The 17,958-nt window shown below is 41.3% G+C and overlaps 2 protein-coding genes across 2 annotated transcripts; both read left to right on the top strand.

Moving 5' to 3' along the window:
• The first annotated feature begins 85 nt into the window (after positions 1 to 85).
• On the top strand, positions 86 to 9,526 carry LOC104589285 (Cyclophilin-like peptidyl-prolyl cis-trans isomerase family protein). Its single transcript, XM_010247549.3, has 6 exons — positions 86 to 282; positions 368 to 463; positions 557 to 618; positions 1,748 to 1,881; positions 5,236 to 5,320; positions 9,220 to 9,526. Exons 1-6 carry the CDS (start codon positions 211 to 213, stop codon positions 9,263 to 9,265), a joined length of 495 nt encoding a protein of 164 aa, XP_010245851.1. The 5' UTR covers positions 86 to 210; the 3' UTR covers positions 9,266 to 9,526.
• A 6,937-nt stretch (positions 9,527 to 16,463) lies between these two features.
• LOC104591339 (kunitz trypsin inhibitor 5-like) lies at positions 16,464 to 17,496 on the top strand. Its single transcript, XM_010250136.2, has one exon. The coding sequence runs from the start codon at positions 16,633 to 16,635 to the stop codon at positions 17,356 to 17,358; it is 726 nt and encodes a 241-aa protein (XP_010248438.1). The 5' UTR covers positions 16,464 to 16,632; the 3' UTR covers positions 17,359 to 17,496.
• Positions 17,497 to 17,958: the final 462 nt, after the last annotated feature.

The following is a 17,958-nucleotide window of genomic DNA, read 5'->3' as shown; positions in this document are numbered from 1 at the left end:
TATTTTGCTGCTCGAAAATAAAAAGCACCATGAATAAGTTTACCCAAACACAACCTGAGTTTTTTATTCACGATTCGAGGGCTCCCGTGAGGCCGTGGCAGACATTGCCCGTGATTTCAGCAATATCGTCATTATATTTTGAGTTGAGGCTGCAACAGTGGACTCCGGCAGCGGGCAAAGAGTTTGAACGGTGATATTCAGCAGCAACCAATGTGGGGAAGTGCAGAAGGGGGGCCTCCGGAGGTCACTCTTGAGACCTCCATGGGCTCTTTCACTGTCGAGGTCTCTTTCTCTCTTTCCGTGTGTGTGTGTGTGCGTCTGTTCTACTTGCGAAACTGTTTACTAACTACAAAATGGTGGGTGGCAGCTATACTATAAGCACGCGCCAAGAACTTGCAGAAACTTCATCGAGCTCTCTCGAAGAGGTTACTACGACAACATCAAGTTTCACAGAATTATTAAGGTTTTTCTTTTTTTCCCTCTTAATTTCCTTTTCCAACAAATAAAACGTGCTTTTCTTATCCTTTGGTGGATTTTATTATGTGTTTTTATTCAGGATTTTATAGTGCAAGGTGGAGATCCTACAGGGACAGGGAAGGGCGGAGAATCGATATATGGGTAAGTGTTCTTCTTCTTTTTCTAATTATTAATTTTATTTAAATAGTAGTTATTATATAAAATTTGAGGGTTCTTTTTGTATTAATTTGCTTATTGCTTTTATCCAGAATTTTTTGAAAACTTCATTTTCTCCATTCCTTTTTGCTTCTTAGACTTAGCGATTGTTACATAGGCTATGTAAATTGTGAGGGTTCTTGTTTTATTGGGTTGTTCATTGCTTTTTAACCAGCTTTCTTTTGTTGAAAATTCAGTTATTTCTCTCATTCTTTTTTTCCCTTCTTAGAGTTCTACTCAAAAAAAAAAAAAAAAGAAGAAGAAGAAAGAAATTGTTACGTAGGCTTCGTTGTTATACTGAAATATTTCAGCTATATTTCTTCCCCTTAAGATTGAAACAAACACAGATATACGAAAATTATCCACTTTATTATTGTTCATATATATTATTTGGGGTTTATAAATTACTTGCGTTTCATGATATGATTCGGCAGCTGGCTTCATCTTATTTATTTTTCTACTTTTGACGTGATTATCAAAAGATTTACGGCTTTCCAGCAGTCTGGATTGTCTTCTGCAATTTTATTTCTACATTCTCAATTACAACTGATCTACAGCAACTGTAAGAAGTAATTTGTTGCAAGTTGAAGGGGCTAGAATGGCTAGTAGTGGACTGTAAAGAACATGGGTTGAAGTGGTAAGAAATGATTTAAGCACTGATAATTTACAATGGATATGACACTAAACAGAACAGAATGGTGAAACAGGATAATGTAGCCAATCCCATTACAATTGAGGCATCTTGCCCTCCTCTATAGTAATACAAATTCCTTTTATCAGTTATGAAAAAATGATGATGAAAATTTATAACGAAGATGTTGATCATCCTTTCATTGGCTTTTATGTTTATTTAACTTCTATTTCACAATATTCAAAACATACAACTTTAATAATTTTTGCTATGGTACAACAAATATAATTGACTTTACTCGCTTATGATCGTAAAATATTTGATTGTGTTAAATTTATCAAAAAAAAAAAATGGTTGTGTTAAAGACAAATGGATGTTGTTTGACATGTTGAACTTCTTCCCTTTAAGGGTTCCAGTTGTGACTTCTGTGTTAATGCTCTACAGTTCCAAGTTTGAGGATGAGATAAAGCCTGATTTAAAGCATACTGGAGCAGGAATATTATCCATGGCAAATGCTGGTCCAAACACCAATGGTAGCCAATTCTTTATCACTTTGGCGCCAGCTCAATCACTTGATGGTAAGGATATTTTTTGTTAAGTATCCATCATAATCCATTCATCAATTTCTTTGAAATACTATTTGAACAGTTTTTTTTCCTCTTTGCATGTTTGTACTTGTCTATACATAGCTTGTGGTGTATAGCTCATTTTGTAATGACAGAGTAATATATGCCAGTGCATTTTTATAAATTATGACTTTTCTTAAATTTTAATCATTCTTGATGGCCCTATTTTCTATCTGTTGAGTTGCAAAGTCAAGGCATGGGAGTCTCTTCTATTATTATGTGAGGACAATTTTGTCATTATACGGTTTATTATAAATACCAACTAGAAGGGCTCAAAGCCCATGTTTTTGCTTTCTCAAACTTTTCCTTTCTTCTTTTTACTTCTTTCTTCCTCCTCTCTTGTCTAATCCAATCTTTTAGTCCATCAAACTCACAATTCTATATAACCTTATCTTTCTGCCTGATCTTTAATTTCTAAGTTCCTTGGCTCATTGATGTCTATGGTATATTATAAATCCCTACTCATTTCTTGTTTGTGAGGAACAAGTTTTTGATTTTTTGTCCTTAATTACTTAGACAATATGCATAAAGACAAGGATATTGGGGAACTCGCTAATAGTTGGTATGGCTAAAATGGATGGGGAGAGAGGAGCTATATATTGGGGAGTGTCCCTCCCTGGATATATACTGTTTATATGTTTATTTGGTTTATTATATGTTTGGCCTTCATATTTTAGAGGCTTTGTATCTGGTTTCTTCCTCTTTGGGGAATCTAAATGATTATATTCTAGTTCAGATTTTATTACATTTTAATGAAACACTTTGATGTGGTTAATGTCCAAATAACATTTGTAAAGATGTGCTTTGCACATTTTGTTATTTCTGCTAAATGTTATATGACATAGCGGGAAACATAAGAAAGAATAGTACTATTATCTTTCAAAAGGAAAACAAAACCTTGAATTTACGAGGAGAGAGAAATAGTATACTGCCTTATTTATAAACCCTGAAAGGCTTTTCCAAAAATAACAAAACTGCTAAAAACAGTAAAATTCAAATTCAACCCAAACTTCATAAACAGGGATTCTTAAATTCAACGAAGACTTGCTAAACAAACCTGAACTCAAAATATGCTAAAACAACCAAAAATAGAAAACTTACTATAAAAGATTTTTTAGGCTAAAAAGATGGAATTTGGAATTGAAAACCACAAATGAATCTCTTAGATTTATTTTCCACTATGTAGAGCTCATCAAGATGATCACTTTGACATATTATATGTTAAGAATGGATGAACTCTGCTACTGTTAGCTTGTACACTTCTGGTCCAAGCTTGGATAAAGGAGGAAGGTTGCATCAAGGTGGTAGCCAGCACTAGAACTTTTGTCAAACTCTCATGATCATGGATTGTATTTTGGCAAGGGTAATACATTGGTTGAGAACCACTACTTTGTTCTAGTCTGTCTTCTTTGATGAGTCGTGGAAGTGTTGGTCAGTAGTGCGTCCTATGCCTAGCAGTTCATCTTGTAAGAAAAGAGTAATTGCACATTGGGTTCATCCTCTTGAAGGGTTTATTAAACTGAACTTCGATGGAAGCAGTCAAGGTCAATGTTTTAAAACACGGAGGCGTGATGCAAAGTGTTCTACTACTTGGAGGTGTGAGGTCTAGTTCAGAACGTAAGAGGGGTAAACCTCTTGAACACAAGGAGGCATAAGCCTAAGAGGAGGCTTACACCCCTTCCTCTTCTTCCTCCTCCTTCCTCCTTCCTCCTGACCCCCCCTCCTCTTAAGGAGGCTTACGTCTCCTTGTGTTTGGGAGGTTTACGCCTCTTACGTTCTGAACTACGCCTCACTCCTCTAGGTAGTGGAACACCTCACATCACGCCTCCGTGTTTTAAAACATTGGTCTGGAGTGATTAGTAATTGAAGGTGACTCTAAGGTGGTTGGTGGATTCAGATTCGGTTGTTTGGTGTTTTTAGGGAACTTATAAAGAAAATTAAATGACTGACAAGAATATGAATGTGGGGTGTCAATTGGTACGTAGGTCGGCAAACAAAATGACTGATTCTCTTGCCAAACAAGGGGTAAACAGGGATAAGCTTGTTATGGACAGCTCTTTAGTTGTTTCTTTTCTTTGGCTGGTTATAGCCTCTTTAAGAGTGAGGCCACACCTCACAGCTCACTCTTGGATGCTTGTAAATGTTCTATCCTTTGATTAATAAAATTACCATTCAATTATAAAAAAAAAAGATAGACTTCACAGTCTTCCTCATCTTCCCTTTTCTGTCATCATAATTCCCATTTTTTCCAGATATTTTTTGTTTTTGTTTTGCTTTTGTGCAAGCCACCAGCTCTGCCAGATAGGTCAGTCAATACATTAGGTCCAATTGAATCAGATTTGGCTATCCTCTAAAGTCAACTGGGTTGAATTGGATTTAAAATGTGGTCTTTTTTGTTATTGGTTTGAATTGGATATTTTTTTATCCAATCTGATAACAATTCAATCTGGGTTGACTAAGCTGCAAGTGATACACTATCATATTTATTATTAAAAAATCAATTTGGATTTTATCAATTGGAAGAATCATCTCTTTTACCATCAGTTTCCGTTCGCTGTTACTTCTCCAATGCCAACAGTAGAACTTTTAGCTACTTGCTAGCACATGTAAAGGAACTGCAGAGGAGTGATTAACACCAGTGACCTTCAACTTATTGATGATTGAGATCTTCAAATCAGTCTGTAATGGTTTCAGTATGCACCCTACGGTTGTTCTGTGACATCAAAGAAAGTACCCTCTACTTTAGCCCTCTCTGCAAAAGTACCAGATGATGATTTTCTAACAACTGCTGGCATGTTGTGTATGGTCAAATTTAACAATCCCTGATCCCAGACTTACTGGTCACCAAAGATAGAGAGTTCTGTAGTACCAAAGAAAGTATTCTCTACTTTAGCCCTCTCTGTTGAAGTACCAAATGGTGATTCTCCAACAACTGCTAGCATGTTATAGTGTATGGTCAAATTTAACAATCCCTGATTCCAGACTTACTGGTCACCAAAGATAGAGAGTGCTGACACTTGGTATCAGTTCCATATTCGACAAGTTGGGTAAGGAAGCAAGACATGTCTAATGGTTTGAAGGGAACAGACAGATGTATAAACTTGTGGATGACTAAATTTCAGGAGCAGAGTTGTGCCATATCATTTCTCCTTATCATGACTCGTGATTTCTTTGATGTCACTAACTCTGTATTGATGTAACTTAAGGGGCTTTGTTTTCTTCTAGAAATTTTTTGTTATTGCAAAATCAATTTCAATTTTTGTTTTGATAGTGCTTAATGCTCATTAATGATTTTGTTTGTTCCAGGAAAACACACAATATTTGGAAGAGTGTGTAGAGGGATGGAAATCATCAAAAGACTTGGTAGTGTTCAAACTGATAATAATGACAGGTATAAATTTTATGGTATAAATTATTCTAATAAATTCTTAGCTTAGAGTAATGGTCATTCTAACACATACAGATTGGTCAAACCTGCTGTGTCTATATTGGTCCTGTTGGCTTTGGAGGTTCTACTTGGGCAGAACTGTGGTTAGAGCTATGTGGACCAGGGATGGTCTACGGCAAAGTCCTTAAACTTTGGGGATTTATTGATTGAAGGAGATTGACATGTGATAGTTTACTGGATTAGTATTGATAAAAAAAAGTTTACTGGATTAGAAACAACTACTCAGGATTATCTGATCATGGAGGTGTAGACAAACTTTGAGGGGGGTTAATAAGCTGGCATTGGAGCTTGGACTAACTAAAAGTGGATACCATGTTCAGACCATGGTTTCCAAGGCGATACCTAGGTGAGGGGGGTTAATAAGCTGGCATTGGAGCTTGGACTAACTAAAAGTGGATACCATGTTCAGACCATGGTTTCCAAGGCGATACCTAGGTGACTAGGCGCTCATGGAGGGTTGCCTTGCTTAAATGCCTAGCTATTCTCTTTTTATTATTTTATTATTTGTTAGGGTTCAATCAGCACACATGGTGTATGCTGTCTTGAACCCTTGAAGACTTGAAAACCTGAACTGAATATGTAGATTTGTTAGGCTTCTTCCTTGTTTTCTCATTTTTCTTCCCATGAATATGTTGATTTGCCATGATGGGTCTTAATTTTAATATGATTTCAAACACTTTGGGGGATAGAAAATGGGGACAATCCATCACTTTGGGGTGTTTGGCATTTTATCGTATTGTGAATATATCCAATTCTTTTTTCATATCAATAGAGTTACATGTTACAAATGAAAAACATGTTGAATTTCTATTTTGAAAAAACCCATTGCCTAGGTGACAAGGCTAAGTGCTCCCCTTATTGCCTAGCCTTGCCCTGGCACCTTGAAAACTATGATTCAGACAATAGCCTTGTTGTTGCATTGGGGTTTAATTCACCAAGGGGGGAGCTTAGAAATTTTTAGGTGGAGGTTAAGCAAGGTTTGCTGCCCTCAAGAGGGTGCTTGGCACATGATAATTGTATTATTTTTTACAATATCAATAAAATCTTTAACATTTTCTGATAAGAAAAACTGGCCATACATATATGCCCACCTCAGAGATGGATACCTGTTTAGATAAAGGTCAACCTGATTTCTTTCCAATTCCACTAGAGGGAAGATGAATCAACACAGAGTCACAGATACACAAGTGGAGATGCGTTGACATGAATTTAGACACATCCAATGCGTATACCCCGAATCCTTTTTTTTTTTTTTTGATCGATAACAAAGATTTCATTAATTAAACAGAATAATTAATTACAGAGGAGGGGAGATAAACTTTCTTAACTCCCCCCACAAAGGCAAAAGCCCTTGAAATGAAAAAACAAAAATTATATGAGAACACCCCCCTTGTGCCTGAAAAGGAGAGAGAGGTTAGGGTTTTTTATGAGCCAAGAGGGATGAGATCTTTCATGTCTACTTGGGGCTTGTTGGAGTTGGTGATTTTATTCATACCGAGATGCTGTTTCTCTTAAGAGGTTTGAGGCTGATTTTCTTTCCTTAAATTCTGTTTCTCTTTGGAGGGTAGAGGGAAAGCCTTGTTCTGCTGGATCAGGGGATCTAGCCATGAGCTAGTTGATTCCTTAGCCAGGAGTGGAGTAGAGCTCAGTTGCATTGGGGTTCAATCTTTATAGAGCAGCCTCCGTAAGTATATATGGGGGCCAACAGGTTAACTTGAGTATTTTATTTTCTTTTGCTCCTTGTTTTTGCCTTGTTGCATGTATGTTCTTCACTTATCATTGTTAGTGAAGCTCATTTTGTCTAGTACGAGGGAGAGAAAAAAGTCTGGGCATTATTCTGCTTCCTAGTGCAGGAAATTATGTAATGTTAAAACCTAGATTCGTAATATCATTCTGAAATGATCTATAGCTGTGGAGGATTCCTGTGTAAACCTTTTTTTTTGGATAGGCAAATTCCTGTATAAACCATTTGTATCCACATTTGTGTCCTTAGTGGCAATGTAACTTCAGTATTTATTGAAACTGCTGTTGGGTTGGGTGACCAAGAAATAACAAGCCCTTAAAATGAACCTAGGCCTAGGGGGATCTAATGCAATTTCAGGAGCTGGGTAGCTGAAAAAGACATGGTTTGAAGTGCTATTAGCCTATTTGGTCTTTATCCAGTTCACCCCTCCCAAGACCCCAGATAGCTGGTATCAACTGTAGAGAATCTACAGGCTGATTATCTATCTTATATTTGTTTACTTATTTATGGGCTTGGGTCTACTCTTGTATCATGTACAGCATCATATGTGTATGGCTCCTTAATTATTCTTGTAAGAGGACATGATGATCCTTTCTCACTGTTTTTAATCATTAATCATTCTTTGGGGTGTGTGCTACTGTTGATGCCCATTCAAATTGTTCTCTTTTTTCAAACTGCTCTTGATATGGTATCAGAGCAAGTTCCCTTTGCCATCTGTTGGTTGATGTTTTGAATTGTGGATTAGAGAATTCAATCAAGGGTTTTTTCAGTCCTTGAGACCTGCTCTAGTTTGAAACCTTTTGAAGCTGTTTTGAAGGATGTATTGATCAGCATAGGTTCTTCTGTTTTTTTCTTTTCTTTTTTTTTGGAAAATTGTGGTGCAGAGACCAAGTTTTTTGGAAAGTTATGGCTCTTTCAGTAAGAGGGTACAAGTGTATGATAGGATTAAAAAGTTTTTATTGAGGCTATGTTGGAATTTATTCTGTTTATTTTTTAAGTAGGATTATTAGGTAGTTAGAGCTGGTTTGGGAGTTAAGAGCCCATTTTTGAGTGTCCTTATAGGTTTTTCTTAGTTCTAAAGCATTTTGGAGTTGTTTTTGATCAATTTCTTAGTTCAAAACCATTATCTTGAGTCCATAAATAAAGCTATTATGATTGAAAATTAGGAGAGTTAAATTTTGATTAGTAAATTCTAGTTGTAGTCAGGTCTCTCTCTCTTTCTCTCTCTCTCTCTCTCTCTCCCCATTACTTATCTTCCTAAATCTAAAGTGCTTCATTGCTGGACTCTAATTTCTTTCTCATTATTTGGTTAGCAGCAAGTTATCTACTTTCTTCTCCATCTCTATTCTTAACCATCAATCGCACAAATTGTCTTCTTCACCCTATTTTATTTATCTGCTATCATTAGGAGCTGTATATATATTTCTGGATTTAAAATTTGTTATTTTCTTGCATCTTTTCTCAACACATACACCAATATAATTAAAAAGAAAATGGAAAAGAATAACATTTCCATGATTAAAATGTCCTTAAAGGAATCTTCTCTTGGCTAAGGGATCCTTTGGAGTTCCCCCTATAAAGTTTATATATTAAAGGTATTATATGTTTCATATATTCATCCAAATCATCAAGTGATAGTGATTCCATTTTGCAATGTTTTACTTAAGTTATCCCAAATCAGTCAGGTCCAATGCAAAATTTTGCTAGTTTTTCTTTTCCTTTTTTTTTGTGACAAAATACGAAAATAGCAGTATCATTTGTTTGTTATTTTTTAGTAATGGTATGTCTCGTTAGATCAAGATTAGTATTGTCAAGGATTTGGTTTTATTATCACTAGTTGCCTCTGTTCCCTGCGACCTGTCCACTCAGAAGCAAGAATTATGAAATAAGAGTACCAGTACCGGAAAATCCTCTGGTATGTTTTACTAAAACCAAGGTGATCAATGCTATATGCAGCTCAAGATACTTTGTCATTTACTTTTTCTCCCGCTATCTTGGGGAAAACCATATTTCTTATTGTTTCCTTTCTACAGGAGTATCACCGATGACTATTCTTTAAATCTGAGCAATACTGATTTGTTTTACTATGTTGATACAGACCTATTCATGATGTGAAGATATTGCGGACCACAGTCAAAGATTGATGTACTACTATTTGGGACGAGGCCAAAGGTTGATGGGCCAATGTTACTATCTAGTGAGGAATGCTTCTGAATCATGTTCTTATATAAAATGTTCATTAACATTGTATGGGTCGTTCCTTTAATTCTCGGGATAGAGACTCCATTCAGAAATGAACTGTGATGGATCTACCAATGGCAGGTTGCTTGTGTTAGTGTAAAATGACGCACTGTTGACTATCAATATCTATATTATTTGAATGTGATTTCTCTTGAGTTGAAATACAGGAAGCATTGAGCAGCATCTCCCTAAAGAGGTAGAGCTTAGTTGAAAACATAAGAGCTACAACCAAACTGGATTCCTCTTACCAACTAACACACGCACACACCACACACACACACAAAAAAAAAAACCGTATTCCTTGTCCTAGGGGCAAGTCCCCAAAGGGAAGTTGTCCATTAAATTCTGTTATAGGATGACAAGGAATGGGCGAGAGATAGAAACTAATCAGTCATTACCGAACAAGTTATGAATAATTAATTGTTGGCCAAAGGTTCAGGTTCTTATGTAGGTGATACTTTTTCTGAGAGAAGAAAACACTAACAGGGTGTTATATCATATCAATAAGCAAAAAGGCTATTCAGGAGCGGAGATAAAAGCCCAAACAGAATTCAGGGCAGAGTCACTGCTATACAAAAAGCAAAACTCCAGTTTTGGCCAAGTTATCTGCTGTAGTATTGAAATCTTTTGGAATCCAACTAAAACTCACATAGGGTTGTCTAACTAGGTCCCTCACTTTGGAAAGTGATTCAAGCGCCACGGTCCTCCCTGCTCACAACGCAGCCAGCTGATGGTGGTTACTGAGTGACCAGCCACGTGAAAGTGAGGGAAACCGAGTTGCTTGGCTAATTTCAATCCTGTAAGAGCAGCCAAGGATGGCCTCCCCTATTGGTCCACTGTAAACCCAGGTAACAATGCTCAACAAAGAAGAAAAAACTCCTTGAATTCCAGCTGGGCCTGGATCCGCCTAGAGAACTGCCATCAAACTTAAGCAATAAGATGGATTATGCAACCTGGGAGGGTTTCTGGCTTTCTGCTGATGTCTGGTGAAGTGAAGCCTGTAAACTCATTGGCCGCAAAGGCCCAGCAAGTGCACAAGTTAAGATGCCATCTTCAACCTCAAAGCAGGATCCGTTCTTGTTTTCAGTAATCCTGGGCTTTCTCTCTTCCCAGATTCCTCACATAACAGCATGTGGGATCAAGCTCCAGAACACCTTCCCCCTAGTACCAAAGCCACCACACTTCCATCTTATTCCTACCAAGTTAATACGTAGCATCAATTTGCAAACTACAAGATTGGATTACATAGCCTGTTGGACACATCTTGTTTGCAGCAGACTTGGAGCCTAAGAAGAAAACATGCAAGAGTTGCAGACCTAGCAGACCCTATGGGGTCTGATGATTCTACCTCATAAGAGGCCCTGGTAATTTGACAGTAAACCTGCTAATTCACTTGTTCCCTATTCTAAAATACCACTGTGAGGGGCACACGTGCATAGCATGTGTACAAGTAAAGGTAACGAAATGAAGATTTTAACAACTTTAAAGATTCAACTATAATAATGTCGCTTTATCACTGGTTCAAGTGTTATTTATTTATTTATTTTTTCTTTCACCATAGATTTTGCCTTATTTTTATTAATGGTAAAAATAGAATACAAAATTTAAAGTTGTATTAGGAATAAATCTGGTGGAAGGCAAAAAATTCAACCATCTTGGTCAACCCATGTTTTCATATTTAATATTAAAAATTTAAAAACAGATAAAAATACACAAAATTACAAAAAAAATATGAAAAATATATAGAAAAAATTATTATATGTATCGATCATATTATGCATTAATCATGTTAGACAAAAATAAGTGGCATAATTAAGAATCATTTGTTTTGATAATGGAAATGGAATAAAAAATTTAAATCAATAGCGGAGAAAACAACGAAATCATTTGAACATTTCAAACAAAAGGTTCGACTACGCTATCAAAAAGATTTGACATTAAAAAAACTTATAACCAAACAAAAGGTACTCCGCGACACCCATGAAGGCTTGTGCGGTGGACACCTGGGGGGCAGAGCCCTCGCCCAAAAGGCATTTCGACAAGGATACTACTGGCCAACAATGAAGACAGAGGCAATCGAGCTCATCAGAAAATGCGACAAGTGTCAGAAGCATGCCAGCATCCACCATCAGCCCGCTGCTGACCTCAAATACCTCACCAGCCCATGGCCCTTCGCCCAATGGGGCATCGACCTCCTGGGGCCATTCCCACCAGCGACAGGCGGGAGAAAATTCCTAGTGGTGGCAGTAGATTACTTCACAAAGTGGATAGAAGCTGAACCCCTGGCAATAGTTACAGCCCGAAACATACAAAACTTCTTTTGGAAGAACATTGTATGTCGCTTCGGGCTACCTCGGGTATTGATCTCCGACAACGGCAAACAGTTCGAAGATATCAAGTTCCAAGAATGGTGCCGAAGTATGGGAATTAGTCAGAACTTCACGTCGGTCGCACACCCGTAGGCAAATGGCCAAACAGAAGTAATGAACAGAGCCATCCTCCGCGGACTGAAAGCACGATTAGACCGAGCCAAAGGTTTGTGGGCAGACGAACTACCAAGTGTTCTATGGGCTCACCGAACCACGGAAAAAACCGCCACAGGAGAGACCCCCTTTAACCTCACCTACGGCACCGAGGCGGTGATCCCGGTGGAAATCGAAGTGCCTACGTTGCGACTAGAAGCGTACGACGAACAGACAAACGAGGGCGAGTTACGCACCAACCTCGACCTACTGGACGAAGTGAGAGACCTCGCACACATCCGAACTGCGGCCTACCAACAAAAGGTAGCTCGGTATTATAACGCGCGAGTAAAGAAGAGGAACTTCTGCGTTGGTGACCTAGTTCTCCGTAAGGTCATGGTGCCCGAACCCGACGTAGGGAAACTTGGACCAAACTGGGAAGGACCCTATAGAGTAATGAAAGCACTCGGTGGGGGAGCATACGAGCTCGGAACCCTAGAAGGAAAACAAGTACCCCGAGCATGGAACGTCGTCAACTTAAGAAGATACTACCTATAAACCACCAAGGCAAGCACCCCGAAGCCTAGGTAGAAAACGAACTGAAGGACCGAAATGGTCAGTTCGGCAAAGAACGCAGCTCGAAGACAGGACAACCAGCACTTGAACAAAAAGCCATTTCATTTTAGAATAGATGTGTACATTCAAAAAAAAAAAAGAAAGCCATTACAAGCCAGGGGCTACTTCATCATTATCAGAAGCCACTTCGACAACACCCGAAGGACCTGCCTCCCCCTCGGAGTCCGGTTCGGCATCCGCAGCATTAGCCATCTCTTGAGTAATGTGCGAAGTGGATATGGCGCTAGTATCGAGCTCGGGGTATGTATTCCGGATCATCCACCGGCTTAGCTTGAAACCCCTCCTGTAGGAGTCCACCATCAGATCATCGAAATCCGGCGAAGCAATGTAATTGCTGACAGCTTTCTTCTTCGCGTCCTCGATGCCCTGAGAGAAGATCTGAGTCCTCTCCCTGATATCCTCCTGAAGATACTCGACCTGGTGCTACAGGTCTAGCTTCAATTCTGCCATATTCTTTACCACCACTCCCATGGCCTCGGCATCTCTTTGAGACCTCGCCTGCCTAGACCGCGCGAGGCGAGCAGCAGCCTCGGCAGCGCGAGCAGCCTCCTCGGCAGCTCGCGCCTGCCTCGAGTATCTCTCCACCTGGTTTGCTAAGGCGTGAATAGAAGAGTTCACCTATCAAAGGAAAACGGGATCAAAGGAACGAATAGAAGAATAAAAGCCGAAGAACTCTAAAGAAGGGAGCACTTACCACCATAGCATGAGTAACGGCACGGCAGGCCACTTGGTGCAGAGGAAGCTCGGTCCACGCCGCAACTTCCTCGGGAAACATCGCCTCCTTACTCCGTTGAAGAGCATGAACAGGCGACAACACGCTCCTGAAGCCCCCCGGGGCCTCCGAGCCCGACGGCCCAGCTCGCGTATGGGCAGACTCGGAGTAAGCAGGAGCCCCAGTGTGTGTGGTTTCGGCATAAGGAGCCCCCGCCGGCTCCTGCGTAGGCGGAACCATCTCGGGCTCCTCCGTCGGATAGTCCGGCACCTCGGGCTCCGCACCCTGGGACGGTTCGGCGCGAGCTCGCTTAGCCACCCGTTTTCTCCTCTTCATGCCCTGGAACAAGTGACCACCTCGGGTCCCTCGAGAGTCCATCGTACCTGCGAAAAAGGAATTCGGCATCAGTAAGACACGTAAAAGAAGAGCAAGACAGGATCGCTAGGGAAAGAACCTACCCGAACTCAGGCCCGCAGCAATAAGCTTGGCCTCCGTCAAATACCGTTGACACTCCAACCCGAGCCGCGCCCATTGCCGGAGGCCCTTCACCGTCTCCTTATCAAGTGTGACACCGGAGTCGGGAGCGGCCACCCCAGCGCACTTCGCACCCCGAAATAGTCCCGCTTCCACGCCGGGACCTTATTAGGGAGTCCATGTAAGAACTTGAAGCCTGGGCGAGGGGACAGGTAGTATGCCCGCCTAAGCCCAGGAAGGGGACCCGCTTGCTTTTTCAGCATTAAAATGGAGGAGAAAATCTCCAGATCCAAAGGAAAGTTCTCGTCACAAAACAAAGAGATTGTCCCCACTAAGTTCCTAATGGAGTTCGGGTGAAGCTGGTCGATCGTCACACCGAAGTGGTTTAAAACCTCGACGAGAAGAGGGTGAAAGGGCAGTCGCAGCCCCGCAGCGAGCTGTTCCCGGAAAATCACGATCTCATCAGGACCGTGTTCCCAAGGGAAGCTACCCGTAGGGATGAAGTAGGCGTGTTCCCCGGGCAAGTCGTAATAGTCTATGAGGGATTGAAGTCCCTCAGGCGTCATAGTCGAAGGACCGAACTGATCTAAAACCCGGCTGCGATGGGAGGTGGACGCCGACCTACCCGAAGCACCTCGGCCTGTGGGTTCAACCCATTCCTCAGGATCTACATCGGGCTCACTTGAACTACCAGGGGACGCAAATCGATTGGTAGAACCTACATCAGACCCGCTTGAACAGTCTGAACCCTCCGAACTAGACATCAGAGAATAAAACGGGATTCCAAAAGCACTCACCCGGGAAGAAGACTGAAGAAGACCGCGAAAGCTCGAATAGGCAAGGAACCTGGGATGCGAGCTGAAGAGCCTGAACGCGAACTGGAACTTAGGCGCGAGCTCAAGAGGTACAACAGTAACAAGGATGCCCCCCCCGCACGCTATTTATATCCACTGCGGCCGGAAAGCGATGGCCTAGATCGAAGCCAATCCAATGGCCCACAGCCGCGCTAAGCCGCACGTCTTCCAAAGCCAATCAGCGCACGTCTTTCCGAAACTGACGAGGCGTCGTGCACGTCCTATCAGAGGACAGGTGTCAGCACGCGTCTTCTCGAAACTGACGGGGTGTCGGTGCACGTCTCCTCGCAATAAAAACGTCTGCAGCGCAACTCTCGAACGACTGCCGTCACGTCTCCCAAACGCGCGCCCTTTTTTGAAAATCAAATTAAAGCGAGCGCGCTCAGCACGGACCAAAACCCTCCTGCTACCTTACAAACTCCCCGCGCCAAGACTGGACCCTTGTCGCAGGGAGTGGGGGTTAATTGATGAAGGGGAATTTGGCTCGACCTCGCAATTACCCGACACGTGGCAGAAACAAGCAACTCGGGACAGTAGAGCGCCCGAAACAAACACCGAAAAGCAAAATCCAAGCTCATTACTGAGCCCGAACTCCAGACCACCCTACTAGGAGCCCGAGCTCCCCACCAAGGGCCCGAGCTCCCCACCAAGAGCCCGAGCTCCCTACCAAGAGTCCGAGCTCCCTACTGGGAGTCCGACCTCACTATTAAGAGCCCGAGCTCCCCACCAAGAGCCTGAGCTCCCTACCAAGAGTCCGAGCTCCCTACTGGGAGTCCGAGCTCCCTATTAAGAGCCCGAGCTCCCTACCAAGAGTCCGAGCTCCCTACTGAGAACCCGAGCTCCCTACTGAGAACCCGAGCTCCCTGCAATGAGCACAAACTATATTGAGCCCCAAGCCTCGCAAAGCTGTGACCCGAGCTGACCCGTGGTAGCTCGGAACACTCCCCAAACCGAACTCAAGACATCTCGTTCACTCCAACACTTAGCTTTCGAAACACCAGGCTGATCAAACGTACCTGACGCCAAGACGTCTGTATCCAAGGACGACGCACCTGACTGATTTGGGATCCGACGCTTGACAGCCGCACTTCAAACGGCCTCCTGCTACCGCCACCTGCCACCGTCGTTACTAGTCGCAGAGACGGCTCCGACAAAGGAACAGTGGCGGTTCTGACCGGCCAGAGGAAATGACATCTGAACTAGCAGGAGTTCAGAAGTAATCATGCCCGATCTGACAGAAGCCTGGAAGTGAGTGCGCGAGGTGGTTATAAAAGGCTCCTACCCGCCAGGAACGTGGTATGCTAACTTTTGCGCTATCTGGTCTATCTTGCCTTTGAAAAACTCTAACTTGAGCTTCGGAGCCCTTACGTCGGGTTCTCCCCGGAGCTTCTCTTCTCCCTCCGTTTCAGGCCCCTGCCATCCGGTTCAGAGGCAAGATCGTTGACAGCTAAGACCGGCCGGATTGTGCACCATCAGTAACCAATCAGGGAATCATTGGCCCTTCTACTAGCAAAAACTTATGAGTTTTCTAAATAATATCACGGGTATTATAAAATCACCATTTTCTCCATTTTTAAGAAAACAATTAATATTTAGACCTTATTTAATTTTCATTTAATTAGAAATAATTAATAAAGACTATTACATATTTACACATTCCTAGAGTCACCAAAAATTGGATTATGAAATTGCTTAAATAAATTTTCCAATCCATTGACTAGAACCAAATTGTCCTATAAATGCTGGTGGAGCTTCAACCATGATAACCCCTCACTAGACTACCACCCAAATTAGTTTATGTGTTGGTTTATAAAACATGCATTCACTCATCAAATGAACTGAAATTTGCCACTTGTTATTCGTGACCTGAAATTTTTATAGTCTCACATGGATATGATGATTTGGTCATAAGATTTATAACTGATTATTAGACATTTAATGCCGCTTTGAACACTACCCACATTTCCATCCCCTAAGGAAAAATAAAACTGTTTTTAGTTATGAATTCAAAATTTCAACTCCATAAATGGGGGGAGTCGCATTGCACTTTTCCATAACCAGTGAAGCTAAAATATCCAGACTTGCAAAGCTCCATTGCTAATACTAACACCAACCTCTCTATTTCTATAACCATGTGGCGTAGATATGTAATATTTGGGCTGTTGGGTTTGGCTTCAATTTTTCAGATAGAGGCTACTTCCGGGTCCAGTTCTCATCACCAAGCGCAAGCAGTCCTCGACACAGATGGTAATCAACTCCAAGCTGGAAGAGAATATTACATTGTTTCAGCTATCCGAGGAGGCGGAGGAGGTGGAGTAACTATTGGTAAAAGAGAAAGTTCAAGTTCAAGTTCACGCACACCCACTGTGAAACAACACTCCTACGACATGAACTTGGGTAGCCCTGTTACTTTCACTCCGGCATCTAATTCCTCCAAAGAGATGCTTATTTGGGAAGAATTTGATGGAGTTCGATACCTTAGATCAGAAGAAAATAGAATCAAAGAGCAAGTCGATTTGAATATTGGGTTCTCAGGACTAAAGAGAGTTTGGCAAGTCGAGGAAGCCAACAGTGATGCATCATCATCATCTAGCCAAACAACAAGATATGTGACACTTAGAGGCCAACCAGGCCATCCAGGAGCCTCCACTGTCGGGAACTGGTTTAGGATAGAAAGGATTAGCAGGTCAAGCCCCGAGTATCGAATCACCTACTGTCCTAGCGTATGCGAGTCTTGCCATGTTGAATGTGGAAATGTTGGGATTAGAAAGGAGAACGGGAAGAGGTGGCTTTCAGTGTCACAACATAGAGAGTTCCCATTTGTATTTATGAGGGCGAGACACTCCAGTGATGAGTAGAAAGCTCAGAATGGCTAGTGAATAAGAACGAAATCATATCAATTAGGCGCTTGGGCTTTATGCATTTTTGTTGTTATTGGGGACTTGGGGCACTTGGTGCTTTTGCTGGACTTTCATTATCATATTGGAATAATTTCATATACAGCAGTTGATTCTCTCTCTTTCTTCTCCCCATATTCTAAATTATGAAATGACAACATTATTTCCATGTTAACACCAAGTTTGATATAAGACTGACTGCTTCTCTCTGTCTGAACCAAGTTTTAATTCTCATTCGCATTTTTGTCTGAACCAAACAGATTATGGGAATAAATCATTCCGATTCCGATTCCAAAGAATTTCAATTCCAATTCTGATTCCGATCTCGATTGCAAACCAAACAAACCCTTAGAGGTATTTTAGAAATTAATATTAAACCTAAAGGTATTTACTAATTTATCATCTGATTAAAGGAATTATATGCAAATCCCATCCCCACTTCAGAGACCAAAAATATTTTTCTTGGCCCCATTTAAGAATTGGGAAGATTTGCCCATCCAGGGTAGAAGAAAAGTTGCCATCCTTTGGGGGCAGATGCCACAATGGCCAAAATGTTGGAGA

Source organism: Nelumbo nucifera, chromosome 6 (genome assembly GCF_055504915.1).
Source record: "Nelumbo nucifera cultivar China Antique chromosome 6, China Antique-T2T, whole genome shotgun sequence".
In the NCBI taxonomy this organism is placed as follows: domain Eukaryota; kingdom Viridiplantae; phylum Streptophyta; class Magnoliopsida; order Proteales; family Nelumbonaceae; genus Nelumbo; species Nelumbo nucifera.
Note: the sequence above shows the minus strand (reverse complement) of the source record. Positions and strands in the feature narration are given on the sequence as shown.

Excerpts from the sequence above, each read along its gene's own strand:
- LOC104589285 (XM_010247549.3), top strand. The coding sequence starts at position 211 with ATGTGGGGAAGTGCAGAAGGGGGGCCTCCGGAGGTCACTCTTGAGACC. Across the intron at positions 619-1,747 it reads GGCGGAGAATCGATATATGG|TTCCAAGTTTGAGGATGAGA; the intron begins GTAAGTGTTCTT and ends AATGCTCTACAG. Across the intron at positions 5,321-9,219 it reads CAAACTGATAATAATGACAG|ACCTATTCATGATGTGAAGA; the intron begins GTATAAATTTTA and ends ATGTTGATACAG.
- LOC104591339 (XM_010250136.2), top strand. The coding sequence starts at position 16,633 with ATGTGGCGTAGATATGTAATATTTGGGCTGTTGGGTTTGGCTTCAATT.